Source organism: Salmo salar, chromosome 01 (assembly GCF_965601325.2).
Source record: "Salmo salar chromosome 01, fSalSal1, whole genome shotgun sequence".
NCBI lineage: Eukaryota > Metazoa > Chordata > Actinopteri > Salmoniformes > Salmonidae > Salmo > Salmo salar.
The window spans coordinates 92,505,978-92,525,341 of NC_138291.1; the positions used below are offsets into that span (position 1 = coordinate 92,505,978).

The following is a 19,364-nucleotide window of genomic DNA, read 5'->3' on the forward strand; positions in this document are numbered from 1 at the left end:
GAATGTACATTTCTATTCAAAGCACTTCAATGACTTTACACATTATTGGGATATTTATTTTTTATTAGTACCAAGTGATTGCTTTGTCTAAAAAATGTAAAGTGAAGTTTAAAAAGTAATTGAATACAACATGATGTCATGGTGTTATTGTTTCTTCACAGCTGACTTCATGCATCTACATATTGTTTGTATCCTCTCTTACAATACCATGAGCCAAAACAGTGTGTTCATGTTCATGGGCTCCCGAGTGGCGCAGCGGTCTAAGGCACTGCATCTCAGTGCTTGAGGCGTCGCTACAAACACCCTGGTTCGATTCCAGGCTGTATCACAACCGGCCGTGATTGGGATTTCCTTTGTTCAGTGTGAGCCACTCTCCAGACTCCCGAAACCAGATCTGAAATCACAGGATAGATAGTCCGTGGCAGTCTAGATCTTTATTCACACATTTGTCTGATTTATCTCAATCAGCACTAGTTTAACTGAGACTTCAGTTCAGACTCTTATGGGGTTTCCTTCTGACCTTTGTGATGTCTTTTCAAGTAGAGATTGTCATCTGTTGGCCTTTTTCAGTAACGTTTTCTGGTCCAAATCAAGGTCAACTTCTAGGAAGTCTTGAGGTCTGTCTCTGTCCTGGGCCTCCTTCCCCTCTCGCTGAGGTACAGGGTTTCCCGGCCCCACCTGCATGGGTTCTGGGAGGTTCTGATCCCCCCTCCTGCTGCACAACCTGGTCTCAGAGCACTTCGTATTATTCTGTAAGTAAAAACCCTAACCCTTTTAGCTAACCCTTCACCTAACCTTAACCATTTTAGCTAACCCTAACCATTTAGCCTAACTCCTAAAACTTAACCTTAACTCCTAGCCTAGCTAACGTTAGCGAGCTAGCTAATGTTAGCAATCTGGCCACCTAGCTAGAACATATCATACGTTTTGCAAATTCATAACATAAAATATGAATTGTAATTTGTACCATATCATACGATATGGATGATGGACATCCAAAAATGAATACATACCGTACGAAATGTAACATATCATAGTAAATGTAGTGTCTCGGATTTACATACAGAATAATACGAAATGCTCTGAGGCCTGGTTGTGCTGCAGCAGAGCAGGCCTCTCTTAGCTGGTCGTACCAGACCCAGGAACACAGCCCCTAGACCCATACCCACCGCACAGGAGTAGAACGCTGAGCCGTAGTTCTGAGTCAGGTCCACAAGAACACCTGAGAGAACACAATATAAATTGCATAAGTTAAACTCATTCATTAAAAGGATGCACAAATTAAGCAAGTTTGTGTTATTTTCCTTTGATGACAATGAAAATAAAACTGGTGCTACATATCAGAGAGAGCAAAAGAGATGTGACATGACAGAGGGCTGTGAAAAAGAGAGCTGAATGCATCTCTTACCTCCCAGAGGTGGTCCCGCCAGCCCAGCGAAGCTCTGTATAAACACATAGACCCCAGCAGCTGACGACATCCTTTCTATGCCCACCACATCCTCCTCTGCCAGCATGGGTATATGTGTCGATGACACGGTGCCTATAAAAAACCCATAGAACCCACAACACACGGCCAGGCCCCAGAACTCCCACACCAGGGTAAAGGCCACCAGCACCGGGCACAGCAGAACTACACATCCCAGCAGCACCAGGGGCTTCCTGCCTCTGAACAGCTTCCTGCCTAGCACCCAACCAATGGAGAGGCGGCCGAAGATCTCGGCAAAGGCCATGGCGGAGAGCATGTGGGCGGCGCGGTCACGCTTCACACCACGGTTCACACTCAGCTCGATGATGTAGAGCTGAGGGGCGAAGAAACCCAATGTGGCAAAAAGGCCGAAGAGAGAGTAGCAGATGAAGCTGCCTTCTCTTAACATGGAAAAGTCAAGGAGTTTCTGGGGGGATAGTGTTTGTGTCTGCTCCTCATCCTTCTCCTCCATCTCCTCGTCCTTCTCCATCTCCTGCTCCTTGCTTCCTAAGCACCTCTGTGAAGACGCCTCCTCCTCCTCTATCTCCTCCCCTGCCTTACTGCCGTCCTCCAGGACCTGGTGATGGAGGGACTGAACTTCAGAGTTTTCAGACTCTCCAGAGCTCAGGGAGTAACGATGAGCCAGCTTGCTATCCCTCTGCAGTGTGTAAGACCCATCCATAGCATATGTACTGCCCTTAGTGTACAACCTCTCCTTACTGTAGTACTCCTCCTGTGTGTTCAGAGCCTTCAGCTCTTCGTCAGCCAGTCCATCAGTTTCTGTCTCCGTGGCTGGTCCAGGTCTGATGATGATGGGTCTTAGCAGAACTCCACATATGATGATGATGCCCTGTAGAGCTCCGATCACCACCAGGGTGTAACGCCAGCCGATACAGTCCCTCAGAGCAGAGAAGGCTGAGGAGCAGAGGGGAGAACAGAGAGGAGAGTTTTTCAAATAGTGGTCAGGGTTTGCAATCCAACCTAAAACTAAATGCGGGTTAATGTGAAATGAAAAAGCAATTGAGAAAAGTAAGATTAAGAGAAAGGGAAGGTTGGTAAACTGAAACATTAGCTGTTTTTTAAGATAAACTTTGCTAGCTAGTAAGCAGAGTGTTCAAGTCCCCTTGTGACCTTTTACCTGGGGCGAGGGCGAACACAGAGAAGGACTCTCCTGTGGAGGCGACAGCTGTGACCAGGGAGCGTCGGTGGGAGAAGTACTGCGACAGGAGAGTAATGGTGGGCAGGAAGGTCAGAGAGTACCCCAGACCTGTAGAAGGAAGAGGACACACGCACACACACTGGTGAAACACTGGTAGCACTGTGACAGTTGTGATGGTCAATTGTGTGTGTGTGTGTGTGTGTGTGTGTGTGTGTGTGTGTGTGTGTGTGTGTGTGTGTGTGTGTGTGTGTGTGTGTGTGTGTGTGTGTGTTTGTTTCTAATACCTGCAACGAGTCCGATGGTGATGTACATCTCGTTGATGGATTTAGTGAAGCCACTGGCAATGGTTCCTATGGAGACGAGGAGTCCACCAATCATAACAACTGTCTGGAAGCCAAACCGGTTGGTCATCACAGAAGCGAGAGGAGCTGAAAGGGGACAGGTATCTCTGGTTAGCACCTATAGAGCATCTGACCTTTTGTAGCTGAGAGTGTTATCACAGTGTTGTCACCTTAAAAAGCATTTATTTTGAGCTCCTGAGCCTGTCGTTCTAGCCCAGCATCAGCTTAGCACAAATCTGATTATTTCAATCAGTGCTGGGCCAGTAACAAAAGCCTGAACACCCTGCAGCTCTCCAAAAACACCCCAGCCCGAGACCCTGATGCTACCCCTAGTCTCACCAGTGAAGGCCATGACGAAGACACAGATGGAGATGATCCAAGAGACTCGGCTGTTGCTCTCCCCAAACTCCCCCATTAGGTCCTGGAGGAAGATGCCCAGGCTCTTGATGACTCCGTAGGTGAACACTTCCACCAGGAAGAAGGAGACCGCCACCACCCAGCCCCAGCCACCATCTGGGGGAGCCGTGTAGACGTTAGGCCCAATGCAGCGCTTCACTCTGGACCCCCACACTGTCATGGATGGAGCATGGGATTCTGTAGGGAAGGTGGGCAATAAACCACTTTTTGAAAAGGTATCAAAGTTCATAGAAAAGTAAAGTAAATGATGCTTGTAATTGACAGGGGAGATATGTCCCTCCCAACATTCAGAACAGGTCGATTCATCCCCCCCAATAATTGATTTAAAATCAATAAAAATCAAGTGGATGCCCTGCACCTCCTCCGCTCAGCTGCACTGTTGACAGCCGCACTGTCCCTTCACCCGCTGTCTCTACGCCCTTCACCCGCTGTCTCTACGCCCTTCACCCGCTGTCTCTACGCCCTTCACCCGCTGTCTATACGCCCCTCTCCCGCTGTCTATACGCCCTTCACCCGCTGTCTCTACGCCCTTCACCCGCTGTCTCTACGCCCTTCACCCGCTGTCTCTACGCCCCTCTCCCGCTGTCTATACGCCCCTCTCCCGCTGTCTATACGCCCCTCTCCCGCTGTCTATACGCCCCTCTCCCGCTGTCTATACGCCCCTCTCCCGCTGTCTATACGCCCCTCTCCCGCTGTCTATACGCCCCTCTCCCGCTGTCTATACGCCCCTCTCCCGCTGTCTATACGCCCCTCTCCCGCTGTCTATACGCCCCTCTCCCACTGTCTATACGCCCCTTTCCCACTGTCTATACGCCCCTTTCCCACTGTCTATACGCCCCTTTCCCACTGTCTATACGCCCCTTTCCCACTGTCTATACGCCCCTCTCCCACTGTCTATACGCCCCTTTCCCACTGTCTATACGCCCCTCTCCCACTGTCTATGTGCCCCTTTCCCACTGTCTATACGCCCCCCCGCTCGCCCCTTCCCACTGTCTATACGCCCCTTTCCCACTGTCTATACGCCCCTTTCCCACTGTCTATACGCCCCTCTCCCACTGTCTATACGCCCCTCTCCCACTGTCTATACGCCCCCCCCGTCTCGCCCCCCACGCTCGCCCCTCTCCCACTGCTCGCCCCTTTCCCACTGTCTATACGCCCCCTCCCCGCTTTCCCACTGTCTATACGCCCCTTTCCCACTGTCTATACGCCCCTTTCCCACTGTCTATACGCCCCTTTCCCACTGTCTATACGCCCCTTTCCCACTGTCTATACGCCCCTTTCCCACTGTCTATACGCCCCTCTCCCACTGTCTATACGCCCCTTTCCCACTGTCTATACGCCCCTCTCCCACTGTCTATACGCCCCTTTCCCACTGTCTATACGCCCCTCTCCCACTGTCTATGTGCCCCTCTCCCACTGTCTATACGCCCTTCTCCCACTAATTTCAGTATGCTGCTCAGCAACCTTAGCCATGCCAGCACCTGCTCCGCAGTAAGGCCGGCCTCATTCCATTTCAGAAAACACATGTATCTTCTGGAATGGAATGCGCCCCTCTCGTGTGCCCCTCCCTCTCCCCTCCTTGAAAGAATAGCTTTTGCAAAAATGCCTTCTACCTCTTTTCGCAGCTTGACTCAAGTGAGCAACAAGAACGTCGCAAACACAAAGTTCCGAATCAGAAAGTAGGATCAGGTTAAGGTAGATTAATGATGTGTAATTTCTTGTTGTAAAGAAATGAAAGTTTGTCTTAGTGACCCATGACCATTCATTGCATTGTATTAAGCTGGCCCAATGAAAAAATCTAGTTAAAGCAGATTATTTCACAGTGATAACTAGGATATTCTGCACTGCAGAATCTCTCAATGATGTGTGAATATGTATTCATGGATGCCAACAGAAGCCAGGCTTACCCAAGTATTTCACCAATAATTTTTTTTAAATGATAAAGTCATTGATCTTTCATCTCTCTGTGTTTTCATAATTATCCCTAATAAATGTTATTAGTTGAATTGAATAAATGCATTCCTCATTTTACAGAATAACTATTTGACTATACGTTTATAATTTAGTAGGTCTGTTGGTAGTTGTTATATACACTATGAATAGCACATGCTTGGGTTCCACCTTGAAATCGCTGATACGCTTGCCTCAATAAGTTAATGCTAGAACATTGGTTGCCAGGATTAGCTATTTGTATCTACTCTCTTAATAATTGCATAACGGTGGAAGTTAGACACATGTTCATTATAGTCATACTGAGAGGTGATGCAAGGCTTGCTACCTCGACTCGATCCTCCAGAGACGTACACGGCCTGTTGCATTTATTCACATAATATTGGAATCAGATTGATAAATGTAGTTCATTATTAAATTTCTACGTAATGGTTGGATCATTTCCACACCACTACAGATGTGTCTGAAAGTAGCATGGATGTGTGTAACACTGCTTGGCCACTCGAGTCTGCCGCCACCAGCCAATCGCTATAGTAGCCGGCAGCTCGTGAGCATTCTGAGTTTGTAGACTCTGACGTGCTAGCTGAGGGCACGTAAGTCTAGAATGAGGAGGCAAGAATAGCTAGCTCACCTCTGCGAGTTAGCTAAACTGGCTAGCATGCTATGCAGCGCTCGTTTAGCTAGCCCGGTCTCGAAAGTCCACGTAGGACCGGATCACAGCAGTGGGACCGGACCTTCATCAACAAGTCTGGGAAGAGAGGCAAGCGGTGCTTGACCGAGGCAGACAGAAGCAGCAGGGAGTACCCACCGAACCGCTCTCTTCAAGTAGCCTCCCGTAACTGGCGACAGATCGCACAGGAGCCGGGTTGGATGTGGGCAGCCACCGCATACCCCACGCCCAGGCAGCCACCGCATACCCCACGCCCAGGCAGCCACCTCATACCCCACGCCCAGGCAGCCACCGCATACCCCACGCCCAGGCAGCCACCTCATACCCCACGCCCAGGCAGCCACCGCATACCCCACGCCCAGGCAGCCACCGCATACCCCACTCCCAGGCAGCCACCTCATACCCCACGCCCAGGCAGCCACCGCATACCCCACGCCCAGGCAGCCACCTCATACCCCACGCCCAGGCAGCCACCGCATACCCCACGCCCAGGCAGCCACCGCATACCCCACGACCAGGCAGCCACCTCATACCCCACGCCCAGGCAGCCACCTCATACCCCACGCCCAGGCAGCCACCACATAACCCACGCCCAGGCAGCCACCGCATACCCCACGCCCAGGCAGCCACCGCATACCCCACGCCCAGGCAGCCACCTCATACCCCACGCCCAGGCAGCCACCTCATACCCCACGCCCAGGCAGCCACCGCATAACCCACGCCCAGGCAGCCACCTCATACCCTACGCCCAGGCAGCCACCGCATACCCCACGCCCAGGCAGCCACCTCATACCCCACGCCCAGGCAGCCACCTCATACCCCACGCCCAGGCAGCCACCGCATACCCCACGCCCAGGCAGCCACCGCATACCCCACGCCCAGGCAGCCACCGCATAACCCACGCCCAGGCAGCCACCGCATAACCCACGCCCAGGCAGCCACCGCATACCCCACGCCCAGGCAGCCACCTCATACCCCACGCCCAGGCAGCCACCTCATACCCCACGCCCAGGCAGCCACCGCATAACCCACGCCCAGGCAGCCACCTCATACCCCACGCCCAGGCAGCCACCGCATACCCCACGCCCAGGCAGCCACCTCATACCCAACCCCAGACAGCCACCGCATACCCCACGCCCAGGCAGCCACCACATACCCCACGCCCAGGCAGCCACCACATACCCCACACGCAGGCAGATAAGACATTTGCTCTCCACTTCCTGCACCTCAGACCCAACCGAGGTAGCGGAATTTACTTGGCTAATCACGATCTAGTGACTCCTTGTGGTGGGCCGGGCACCTGCATGCTGACTTCGGTCGTCAGTTGAACAGTGTTTCCCCCGACACATTGGTTCAGCTGGCTTCCAGGTTAAGTGGGTGGGTGTTAAGAAGCAGTTTGGCAGGTCATGTTTCGGAGGACACATGACTCGACCTTTGCCTCTCAAGCCCATTGGGGAGTTGCAGCGATGAGACAAGAACGTAATTGTATCGCAATTGGATAACACAAAATTGGGGCAAAAAATATATACTAATTAAAAAAACTACTGAGAACAAATACAACCTTGAGCACACAACATCCAGGGAGTGAGCACGCTGTACCACTAAGGGACAGTTTAGTTGCTACAACATAAGACAGTCTTGTTTTCCAATTGTTTGTTTTAGTAGCCGTCTGCCTCCTAGACAGGTCAAGCCCGTTCTGTCAGCCACCTTCAGAGCCCAGCCAATGTCTGCCTTCTTCCAAGTTTAGCCCAGACTTTCAAATTCCAGTCCAGGCTCTGCCAATCACCTTCAGAGCCCAGCTACTGTCTGCCTCCTAGAAAAGTCCAGTCTCTGTCAGCCACCTTCAGAGCCCAGCCACTGTCCACATCCGAAAAAGGTAAAGTCCAGTCTCTGTCAGCCACCTTCAGAGCCCAGTCACTGCCTGCCTTCCAAGTTTAGTCCAGTCCAGCTACTGTCAGCCATCTTCAGAGTCCAGCTACTGTCTGACTCCTAGAAAAGTCCAGTCTCTATCAGCAACCTCCTAATTTACAGTTTCAATATAGACTCCCCTGACAGCTGTTTGTTAGACTGAATATCAGGACTCTAAATATACTGTAAGGTATCTTTTAGCTCAGTCCCCCAAGTGTGTCTTCCACCTTTAAACTAGGAAAACTACAAAACGTAATAGTAAATGTATGATCAACTTAGTAGATGATATCCTATGTAAATATGAATGTGCATCATTATACTCAGTCTTCCTCTTTTGTGTCTTCTTAATATTTGCCTTGAAATAATTTCATTGCTGACGGTGACTTATCCTTCCACTTAGTGTTTTCAAAAATATCCCTCAAGAGAGACCATAAAGCCATGTCAAACTGTAGTATTGCAGAAACTTTTTTATATGTAAATATTTATGATCATCATTATAATAAAACTCAGTCTTCTTACTATACATAAATATGCATGTCTGCATCATTATAATACAACTCAGTATTCATCTTGTCTTCTTAATATTTGTCTGGAAATTATTTCATTAATGAAGGTGATGACTTATCTTTCCACTTATACTGTCCTTTAAAAATATCCCTCCATATACCACTCAAGAGAGGCATAATAAGTAATGTCCCCCGTCTGAAAATTGTCCCCCCACCCAATATCTACACCACATTTCCCTCCTTGGATTGGAAAGAGAATAAATGCATAGTTAATAATGCAAATGTTATTAGTAGGCTATGATATAAGGTTAATATATTGTACAATTTGGACATATACAGTGCCTTCAGAAAGTATTCATACCCCTTGATTTATTCATAATTTTGTTGTGTTACAACCTGAATTCAAAATTGATTCAAAAAATAATAATCTCACCTATCTACACACAATACCACATAATGACAGTGAAAATATTTTTTTTTGAAATTGTAGCAAATTTATTGAAAATGAAATACAGAAATATCTAATTTACATAAGTATTCACACCCCTGAGTCACTTTGTAGAAACACCTCTGGTAGCAATATCAGCTGTGAATCTTTCTGGGTAAGTCTCAAGAGCTTTCCACACCTGGATTGTGCAACACTTGCCCATGATCATTTTCTAAATTCTTCAAGCTCTGTCAAATTGGTTGTTGATCATTGCTAGACAACCATTTTCAGGTCTTTCCATAGATTTTCAAGTAAATGTAAGTCAAAACTGTAACTTGGCCACTCAGGAACATTCACTGTCATCTTGGCAAGCAATTCCAGTGTAGATTTGGCCTTGTGTTTTAGGTTATTGTCCTGCTGAAAGGTGAATTAATCTCCTAGTGTCTGGTGGGAAGCAGACTGAACCATGTTTTACTCTAGGATTTTGCCTGTGCTTAGCTCCATTTCTTTTTTATCCTGAAAAACTCCCAAGTCCTTAACGATTACAAGAATACCCATAACATGATGCAGCCACCACTATGCTTGAAAATATGGAGAGTGGTACTCAGTAATGGTTTTATTGGATTTTCATAACACTTTATATTCAGGACAAAAGCGAATTTATTTGCCACATTGTTTTGCAGTATTACTTTAGTGCCTTGTTGCAAACAGTATGTATGTTTTGGAATATTTGTATTTTGTACAGGCTTACTTTCTTTCACTTTGTCAATGAAGTTAGTGTTGTGGAGTAACTACAATGTTGTTGAACCATCCTCAGTTTTCTCCTATCACAGCCATTAAACTCTGTAACTGTTTTAAATTCACCATTGGCCTCACCATTGGTTTCCTTTCTCTGCGGAAATTGAGTTAGGAAGGACGCCTCTGTCTTTGTAGTGACTGGGTTAATTGATACACCATCCAAAGTGTAATTAATAACTTCACCATGCTAAAAGGGATATTCAATGTCTGCGTTTTATTTTTACCCATCTACCAATAGGTGCCCTTCTTTATGAGGCACTGGAAAACCTCCCTGGTTTTTGTGGTTTAATCTGTTTGACATTCACTGCTTGACTGAGGGACTTTACAGATACAGTGCATTCGGAAAGTATTCAACCCTTTGACTTTTTCCACTTTTTGTTACGTTACAGCCTTATTCTAAAATTAATTAAATACATTTTTTCCCTCAAATCTACACACAATAACCCATAATGACAAAGCAAAAACAGGTATTCAGAACCTTTGCTATGAGACTCGAAATTGAGATCAGGTACATCCTGTTTCCATTGATCATCCTTGGGATGTTTCTACAACTTCAAATGATTGGACAATTTGGGGCGGCTGTGGTTAGAGCATTGGGCCAGTAACCGTAAGGTTGCTGGATTGAATCCCCGAGCTGACAAGGTAAAAGTCTGTCGTTCTGCCCCTGAACAACCCACTGTTCCCCGGTAGGCCGTCATTGTAAATAAGAATTTGTTCTTAACTGACTTGCCTAGTTAAATAATGGTTACATTTTTTTTATATATGTAATAATTGGGGGGTGCACATACCTGTCTAGGTCCCACAGTTGACAGTGCATGTCAGAGCAAAAACCAAGCCATGAGGTGGAAGGAATTGTCTGTAAAGTTCAGAGACAGGATTGTGTCAAGGCACAGATCTGGGGAAGGGTACCAAAACATTTATGCAGCATTGAAGTTCTCCAAGAACACAGTGACCTCCATCATTCTTAAATGGAAGAAGTTTGGGACCACCAAGACTCTTCCTAGAGCTGGCCGCCCAGACAAACTGAGCAATAGGGGCAGAAGGGCCTTGGTAAGGGAGGTGACCAAGAACCCGATGGTCACTCTGACAGAGCTCTAGAGTTCCTCTGTGGAGATGGGAGAACCTTCCAGAAGGACAACCATCTCTGTAGCACTCCACCAATCTTGCTTTTATGTTAGAGTGGCCAGACGGAAGCCACTCAGTAAAAGGCACATGACAGCCCACTTGGAGTTTGCCAAGAGGCACCTAAAGGACTTTGATCATGAGAAACAAGATTCTCTGGTCCAGCGTCACATCTGGAGGAAACCTGGCACCATCCCTACGGTGAAGCATGGTGGTGGCAGCATCATGCTGTGGGGATGTTTTTCAGCAGCAGGGACTGGGAGAAAAGTCAGGATTGAGGGAAAGATTAATGGAGCAAAGTACATTATTTTAGCTTTTTATTATTATTTATACGTTTGCAAAAATGTCTAAAAAACTGTTTTTGCTTTGTCATTATGGGGTATTGTGTGTAGATTGATGGGGGGGAAACGATTAAATACATTTTAGAATAAAGCTGTAACAAAATGTGGAAAAAGTCAAGGGGTCTGAATGCTTTCCAAATGCACTGTAATTGTATGTGGGGTACAGAGAGGAGTTAGTCATTATAACAATTATGCTAAACTATTATTTCAGTCCATGCAACTTATTATATGACTTGTTAAGCAAATTTGTACTCCTGAACATATTTAGGCTTACCATAACAAAGGGGTTGAATACTTACTGACTCAAAACATTTCAGCTTTTCATTTTAATTCATTTGTAAAAATACAAAAAATCGAACAAAAAAGTATTCCACTTCCACATTATAGGGTATTGTCTGTAGGCCAGTGACACAAACATCTCAATTTAATCAATTTTAAACGTGGAAAAAGCCAAGGTGTGTGAATACTTAATGAAGAGCAAAAAAAAATTCCCTCGCCACGTAACACTCTTCGGTAACGGTGAGCATATGTGTGAACGCTCATTGTTGGCGTAAACGTGCACGTAAAGCGGTAATTCAATTACTGAATGCCCTTTACTAGTGCTGAGTGACTAGTGCTCTCTGAGGTAAGTTTGGTTTTGGTTCACTATTCATTATTAAAAATAAACACCATTTTCGATTTTAATTATTTTTTAAACATTAATTGCATAAAAAATATAATTTTAGAGCTTTTTAATGGAAATTCCAAAGCCCAAAATAGTTAACATTCATTAAATTGCCAAAACATTTAAAATATTACATTGTCTCTGTCAGTTCCACATTGGGTTGACATCAATAGAAAATTACTATGAAATAATAAAATATTTATGTTGTGTATATTACTTAGCTGTTATTTGATGACTATTATTTTTCATTCCTTAAAAGTCATCATCTCATCGCTGCTCTGGAAGTAGCTGCCAAACGGCCAGACAACGTTCTCTCTGCTCCCAATACTGTACTGTCATCTATTTAGCTAGGCTAGCCTGCGAAGCTGTCTGATTAAATCATTTTACTAGTTCTTCAAAGTACTTAAGGCATAATTTCACGATCTGTCAATATCCATATCTTTCTTCCTTGTGTTGTGTACATTCATCTCGAATGCTATCTGTTCGTCTCTGCGTTCTGTCTGTATCTAACCTAATTTAGTAGGCGTTAGAGTGTAAGTGTATCCATCTATGTCCGAGCCGGAAAAGGCGCAATGGATCATGGTCATTGTAGTTAATTACAACGTTTCTGGGCTGAACTATGCGGAATATTTCTTTAATGAAAACTAAACCTCTCTTCAGCCCAGCGTCCCATTCTCTGGTGAATAATTTGATTTCTCTCATGAGAAAGGGGGCTTTAGGCTCACAAAAACGGAACTAAATGGAATTGAAGTACAGGTAACTGAACCGACCTCGGTTAACCCCGCCCCCAAAAAACTAAATGTCGGTTAGTCGCTCAGCACTAATAGTTACCTGTGGGTTATATGGCAAAATGGCATGCAACCTGATGGGAATGAGGTACAGCTCTTGGTAGCCTGTTCACTAACCAACTAGCCTAGCTTACATTAAGATATAACTGTCATGGATAAATGCTACAGAGAGGCTTTAATTCCAGCCCAGATGTCAAATACCTTTATTGGATCTTTTATTTTTTGTTTCAAGATTCTATTGTGTATTTTATAAACAACACAAAACATACACATACAAATGACAACATTATACAAACATCAACTACATCACACCTGCCCAGACCCACTAGCTAGCACACACCCACATCTCCAGTGCCTGCGTCACTTCAAGCCACATGGCCTCAAACTGCACCATTTTCTTTCATTCCATAGCCCACGCACTTTACATTTTTAGTTAATAAAAATGCGTTAATGGCGGAGGATTGGTTGATTTCCAGTTTTTAAGTATGTGTTTTTTAATGATGATTGACAAGGAAAGTATCATCCAACCCATATGGTATGTCATTGCACCCTCATATGCCATATCTTGATTATACTGCTGAGCCATTAACCGATATTTTGGTTATTTTTCAGTTTTTAAACAATTTATTGACCGACATCTGTTTAGGCCTACATTTTATGAAAGTAGGCCTAAAGTAATGTAAATAAATGATGGTTAATAAGTGATAAACAGTAACGAGCAGTCACTTCCAAAATGGGACTTTTATTAATTGTTTTTTTCTGTGTTGTTACAGCATTCAACCCACATATAACATTTAATGTTTAGAAAAATAATCAAAACCGAAAACATGATATTTTTTTTTATAATCGAACCGAAACCGAACCGAACTCAAAAAGCACTAATTGCTCAGCACTAGTCTTGAAATATGCAGACTGAAGGATATAAAGTACATTTTACATTGTAATACTTCTGACACTCTGCTCATAACTTTGGGACTTTATAATATCCACAGAATACATGGATTATTGAGTAATTATTAGTTTTACACTTAATACATGACTCTGCCTGCCATTGTGCTGTAGAATTTGTGAATTTTGTCTCTTGTAAAAAATTACTTACATTAATTTATACTGGATTAAACGTACATTTTCGTTAACTGTAATCTCGTTAGTTATGTTCCAACATGCCCTCCATCTTGAGCCAATATCAGTTCTTTTTAAGTCTTGGCTCCAAGAGTTTATATTTTTTTCTAAGAGATTTTTTATTTTATGTTTTATTTCACCTTTATTTAAACAGGTAGGCTAGTTGAGAACAAGTTCTCATTTACAACTGCGACCTGGCCAAGATAAAGCAAAACAGTGCGACACAAACAACAACACAGAGTTACACATGGAAAATACAAGCATACAGTCAATAACACAACAGAAAAAAAGAAAGTCTATATACAGTGTGTGCAAATGGCAGATTGTCAGTTGGATAGGCTCTCTGCAAGGTGTTGTATAGTTTACCTATCATATGTATATCCTTTTCTGACTCAAATAGGATTCCCTCAAGATGGCTCATTTTTGGGGGGAAATAAGTTACAAAGAAAATATCTACATTGGTCAATCCAAAATAGTTTTTTTAAAGCTGTCATGGAAATACATGTATTTCCTATTAGCAAGTCATATTTCTTTATTTTACCAGGTAAATTGACTGGGAACACATTCTCATTTACAGCGACAACCTGGGGAATAGTTTCAGGGGATAGGAGGGGGATGAATGAGCCAATTGTAAGCTGGGGATGATTAGGTGGCCGTGATGGTATGAGGGCCAGATTGGGAATTTAGCCAGGACACCGGGGTTAAAACCTGTTAAGGTGTAGGGGGCAGTATTTCCACGGCCGGATGAAAAACATACCCAAATTAAACTGGTTACTACTCGGCCCAGAATCTAGAATATGCATATTATTAGTAGATTTGGATAGAAAACACTCTGAAGTTTCTAAAACTGTTTGAATGATGTCTGTGAGTATAACAGAACTCATATGGCAGGCAAAAACCTGAGAAAAAATCCAACCAGGAAGTGGGAGATCTGAGAATTGTAGTTCTTCTTTTGAATCCCTATCGAAACTAGTGTCTGTGGGGTCAAGTTACACTTCCTAAGGCGTCCATTGGCTGTCAACAGCCTTCAGAAAGTTTTTCCATCATTCTCCTGTTACTGGGCAGAGAATAGTAGCTCAGTCAATGAGTGGACTGCCTATGGACAAAGGACTTGGTGATCTGCGAGTGTGCCGTTTTCTCCTGGAATGAATACGCTATTGTCCGGTTGGAATATTATCGCATTTTTACGTTAAAAATACCGCTATTGGAACACCTGTCCTCAACAGGTTTTAACACCCCTACTCTTACGATAAGTGCAATGGGATCTTTAATGATCTCAGATAGTCAGGACACCCGTTTAACATCCCATCCGAAAGACCGCACCCTACACAGGGCAGTGTCCCCAATCACAGCCCTAGGGCATTGGGATATTTTTTAGACCAGAGGAAAGAGTGCCTCCTACTGGCCCTCCAACACCACTTCCAGCAGCATCTGGTCTACCATCCAGGGACTGACCAGGGCCAACCCTGCTTAGCTTCAGAAGCAAGCCAGCAGTGGGATGCAGCTATATATATATATATATATACACAGCTGCATCCCACATATATATAGTTTCTATATATATATATATAGTTTCTATGCCTTTAGTTTTCCATGTGGACCAATTTATTGGTGAAGTCTGAAAAGCTATCAAAGGATTGTTCCATAAGGTTGTGATATTGGTTCTTGTTGAATACCTTTAATTTCTTCCATATTGTTATGGTGTTCTTAACATTGAAGTTATTAATCTTTTTAGCCTTATCCTTTGATAAAGCTAAGCATATCTTCAATATGTGCCCATTGTTCCTCTTTAGTGCATTTAACTATATGTCGCAAGGAAAGCCTTGGGTAGCGATTTGATACATTTCCAAGTCTGGAAGGTTAAAACCACATGCAGACTTAGGAAGATATGCAGCTTCCCTTTTTATTCTATCAATTTTTTAAAGAATGTCTTCGGTGGGGTAATTGGCGATACCGAAAATAAACATAAAAACTTTAGGAGCCATGCCATTCTATAGAGGTTAATTCTTTATGGGAGATTTATGGGAAGATGGTTCTATTAAATTAAATATATTTTGATATGGTTCAGTAATGGAATAAAGTTATTTTTAGATATTTGCTTTTTTGTTGTCACTTATTAAGCATCCTAAGTGTTTAATATTTTTGTGGTCCGCTTAAAGGATTGCTGTAGATCGTCAGTTATTATTTTCTTTTTCCTATTTTCATTATTTGTTTTTATATCTTGATATTTTGAAAATATTTTTTGCAAAGGGGGGGTATTGATTTTTCAATATTGGTCAGGTATATCAGGAGATCATCTGCAAATAAGTTTAGTTTATATTCATGTTTACCAATACTGATACATGTTATGTTTGGGTCCGGTCTAGTTCTTTCAGCAAGCGGTTCAATTGCCAGTGCAAATCGAAGTGTGGAGAGAGGACATCCCTGTCTTGTGCCACTTTCTAAAGCAATTTCATCAGATACAGTATTATTTGTGTATACTTTTGCTTTAGGGCATTTGTATAATATTTTTATTAAATGTATTATTTCAGCTGGAAAGTTGAAATCTTCGAATAGAACTTGCCATTCAAGTCGTTCAAAAGCTTTTTCGGTATCAACAGCCATTATTGATTATTGGGATGACAGGTAGCCTAGTGGTTAGAGCATTGGGCCAGTAACCGAAAGGTTGCTGGATCAAATCCCCGAGCTTAGACCACCCTGGCCGACATTCTGCACCTGGATGGATACTACACAGACATGGTTGGTGAGACGCGAAGAGACCGATTTTATTATATTCTGTTCTATTACAGTGAGGGAAAAAAGTATTTGATCCCCTGCTGATTTTGTATGTTTGCCCACTGACAAAGAAATGATCAGTCTATAATTTTAATGGCAGGTTTATTTGAACAGTGAGAGACAGAATAACAACAACAAAAAATCCAGAAGAATGCATGTCAAAAATGTTATAAATTGATTTGCATTCTATTCTATTCAGTTCTGTCCTGTTCTATTCTATCCTGTTCTATTCGCTGGGCCAATTGTGCGCAGCCTCATGGATCGCCCGGTCGCGGCCGGCTGCAACACAGCCCGGGATCGAACCCGGATCTCTAGTGATGCCTCTAGCACTGCGATGCAGTGCCTTAGACTGCTCCGTCACTCGGGAGGCGTACAGAGAGTTTCTTGATGAAAACCTGCTCCAGAGCGCTCAGGACCTCAGACTGGGGTGAAGGTTCACCTTTCAACAGGACAACGACCTAAGCACACAGCCAAGACAACGCAGGAGTGGCTTCGGAAAAAGTCTCTGAATGTCCTTGAGTGGCCCAGCCAGAGCCCGGACTTGAACCCGATCGAACATCTCTGGAAAGACCTGAAAATTGCTGTGCAGCGATGCTCCTCATCCAACCTGACAGAGCTTGAGAGGATCTGCAGAGAAGAATGAGAGAAACTCCCCAAATACAGGTGTGCCAAGCTTGTAACGTCATACCCAAGAAGACTCAAGGCTGTAATCGCTGCCAAAGGTGCTTCAACAAAGTACTGAGTAAAAGGTATGAATACTTATGTAAATGTGATATTTCAGTTTTTTATTTTTAATACATTTGCAAAAATGTCTAAAAACCTGTTTTTGCTTTGTGATTATGGGGTATTCTGTGTAGATTGATGAGGGGAATTATTATTTTTAATCAATTTTTGAATAAGGCTGTAACGTCACAATGTGGAAAAAGTGAAGTGGTCTGAATACTTTCCGAATGCACAGTTTGAGGTCCAAAACAATGCGAGTGTCTTATTGCTTTCTGTGGGCAGGTTTTGACTACTACCTGGGGATCCTCTACAGTAATGATATGGGCTGTACAGGCCTGACTGGTTACAACCTGCCCTCCCTGTGACCCTGGACCACAGATACTAAACAGCAAGTGGGGGTTGTGTGCTCATAGGTACCTTAGGTTCACAAACCTGCCCTCCCTGTAACCCCGGACCACAGATACTAAACAGCAGGTTGGGTTGTGTGCTCATAGGTACCTTAGGTACACAAACCTGCCCTCCCTGTGACCCCAGACCACAGATGGGGGTTGTGTGCTCATAGGTACCTCAGGTCTTTGTTTCCTTACATAGATAGTTGAGTTTTTACAGACTGGGGCGGATCTCAACTTGAGATCCTGGCATATCATTTTGACTGCATGAATCATACATTTTCTTGTCAGAACTCAGTATTCTCCTAATACTGAAGATTTGTGTTGTCATCTTAACTAGATTGGTCCCAGCAGCTCTTACACCAAGGTGGCTCTGCCTCTGTTTGAGAACAGGACCATCGTAGAGCAGCCTCTGGACCTTTGGAGGCTAACAGCAATACAACTCCCATGCACTCAATATTATACACACAGCCAGGTAAAATATGCCCTTAAAAAATCTAAATGTGACGAGGAAAAAGATACAGCTATTTAGTAGAACACAACCCTCATATACAGTAACTTGGGTTGCAGCTGTTGATATAGCCTACCTACTCATTGAGACAGTTGTATGTTGGTCATGGTGTGAGAAGTTTACAGGTTAGTGCAAAGGGAACATAGTTCTAAACAAATGTAGCCCTGATCATTAGAACAGAAATGTCAACATGTTTTGGTAAATGGACATGCGGTTCATTTTCAGGACCCCATTTCAGAATCTTTTTTTCTGTGTCTATTCCAACATTCTGATTCCCAAGGCAAAGATGGTGTTCTGTTCTCTCATGTCAGAGCAAAGCTGCCTCTAGACCAGGAATCATCAACTAGATTCAGCCGCGGGACGATTTCTTCTTGAGCAGATGGTCAGTGGGCCGGAACATAATTATAAATCATTTGTAGACTACAAATTGACCGCAAGAAGCTCAAACAGATATAATGTTTGACGAAAACATAATCATTTCCAACCTTACTTGTATTTGATCACATATATCTCTCTATTATGCGTGGGAATACTTTGGAACAGATAATTTGGAGCTGATTTGCTAGTGTTTTTACAGTATTTTATACCCAACAATAAAAAATGAAATTAACTTGTTTTTGCTTATAAAACATAATAAAACCACCTGTTGGCCAAATTAGGCCCACGGGCCGCCAGTTGGCAAAACACTGCTCTAGACTGTGAGAAATCTCTAAACCTAAAATGGTGAGCAGAATGGGTGTCTAAACATAAAATGGTGAGCAGAATGAGTGTCTAAACCTAAAATGGCTGAGCAGAATGTGTGTGTCAACCTAAAATGGCGAGCAGAATGTGTGTGTCAACCTAAAATGGCGAGCAGAATGTGTGTCTAAACCTAAAATGGTTAGCAGAATGTGTGTCTAAACCTAAAATGGTTAGCAGAATGTGTGTCTAAACCTAAAATGGTTAGCAGAATGTGTGTCTAAACCTAAAATGGTGGCTCTGCCAAGCGGACCACCTGGGATGGGGGGCACAGGGTGCCCACTGTGTCCTACTGGCCTGTCAGGGTACCATCCAACAACAGCAGCTCTGCCCTGCTCAGTATAGTCATTACAGTACAAATACAAAACACAGGTGTATATTAAAAATAACTGCTAAGGTACATTAACCAAGATAGATGGATGAATAGGTTACACTTTTGAGTTATTCGTGCAGAGTTGACTCTCTTTCTCCTCATCTCCCTCTCTCTCCCTTCTCCCAGGGGTCTGGATATCTTCCCCACCCTCCTCTCCCTGGGTGGAGGGAATCCCCA

At 44.0% G+C, this 19,364-nt stretch overlaps 1 protein-coding gene across 3 annotated transcripts; it reads right to left on the reverse strand.

The window, feature by feature from the left end:
* Positions 1–37: 37 nt before the first annotated feature.
* LOC106610356 (monocarboxylate transporter 7) lies at positions 38–12,321 on the reverse strand. 3 transcript variants are annotated; one of them, XM_014209684.3, is made up of 8 exons: positions 11,986–12,321; positions 3,305–3,559; positions 2,909–3,052; positions 2,604–2,732; positions 1,409–2,380; positions 1,065–1,222; positions 521–750; positions 38–394 (listed from the first exon to the last, which is right to left on the reverse strand). In XM_014209684.3, exons 2-7 carry the CDS (start codon positions 3,540–3,542, stop codon positions 550–552), a joined length of 1,842 nt encoding a protein of 613 aa, XP_014065159.1. In that variant the 5' UTR covers positions 3,543–3,559; positions 11,986–12,321; the 3' UTR covers positions 38–394; positions 521–549. The 3 variants fall into 3 exon arrangements, with proteins under 3 accessions (XP_014065159.1, XP_014065161.1, XP_014065150.1); XM_014209686.3 differs by having other exon boundaries at positions 10,430–12,321; XM_014209675.3 differs by lacking the exon at positions 11,986–12,321 and having other exon boundaries at positions 3,305–4,347.
* Between the last annotated feature and the right edge of the window lie 7,043 nt (positions 12,322–19,364).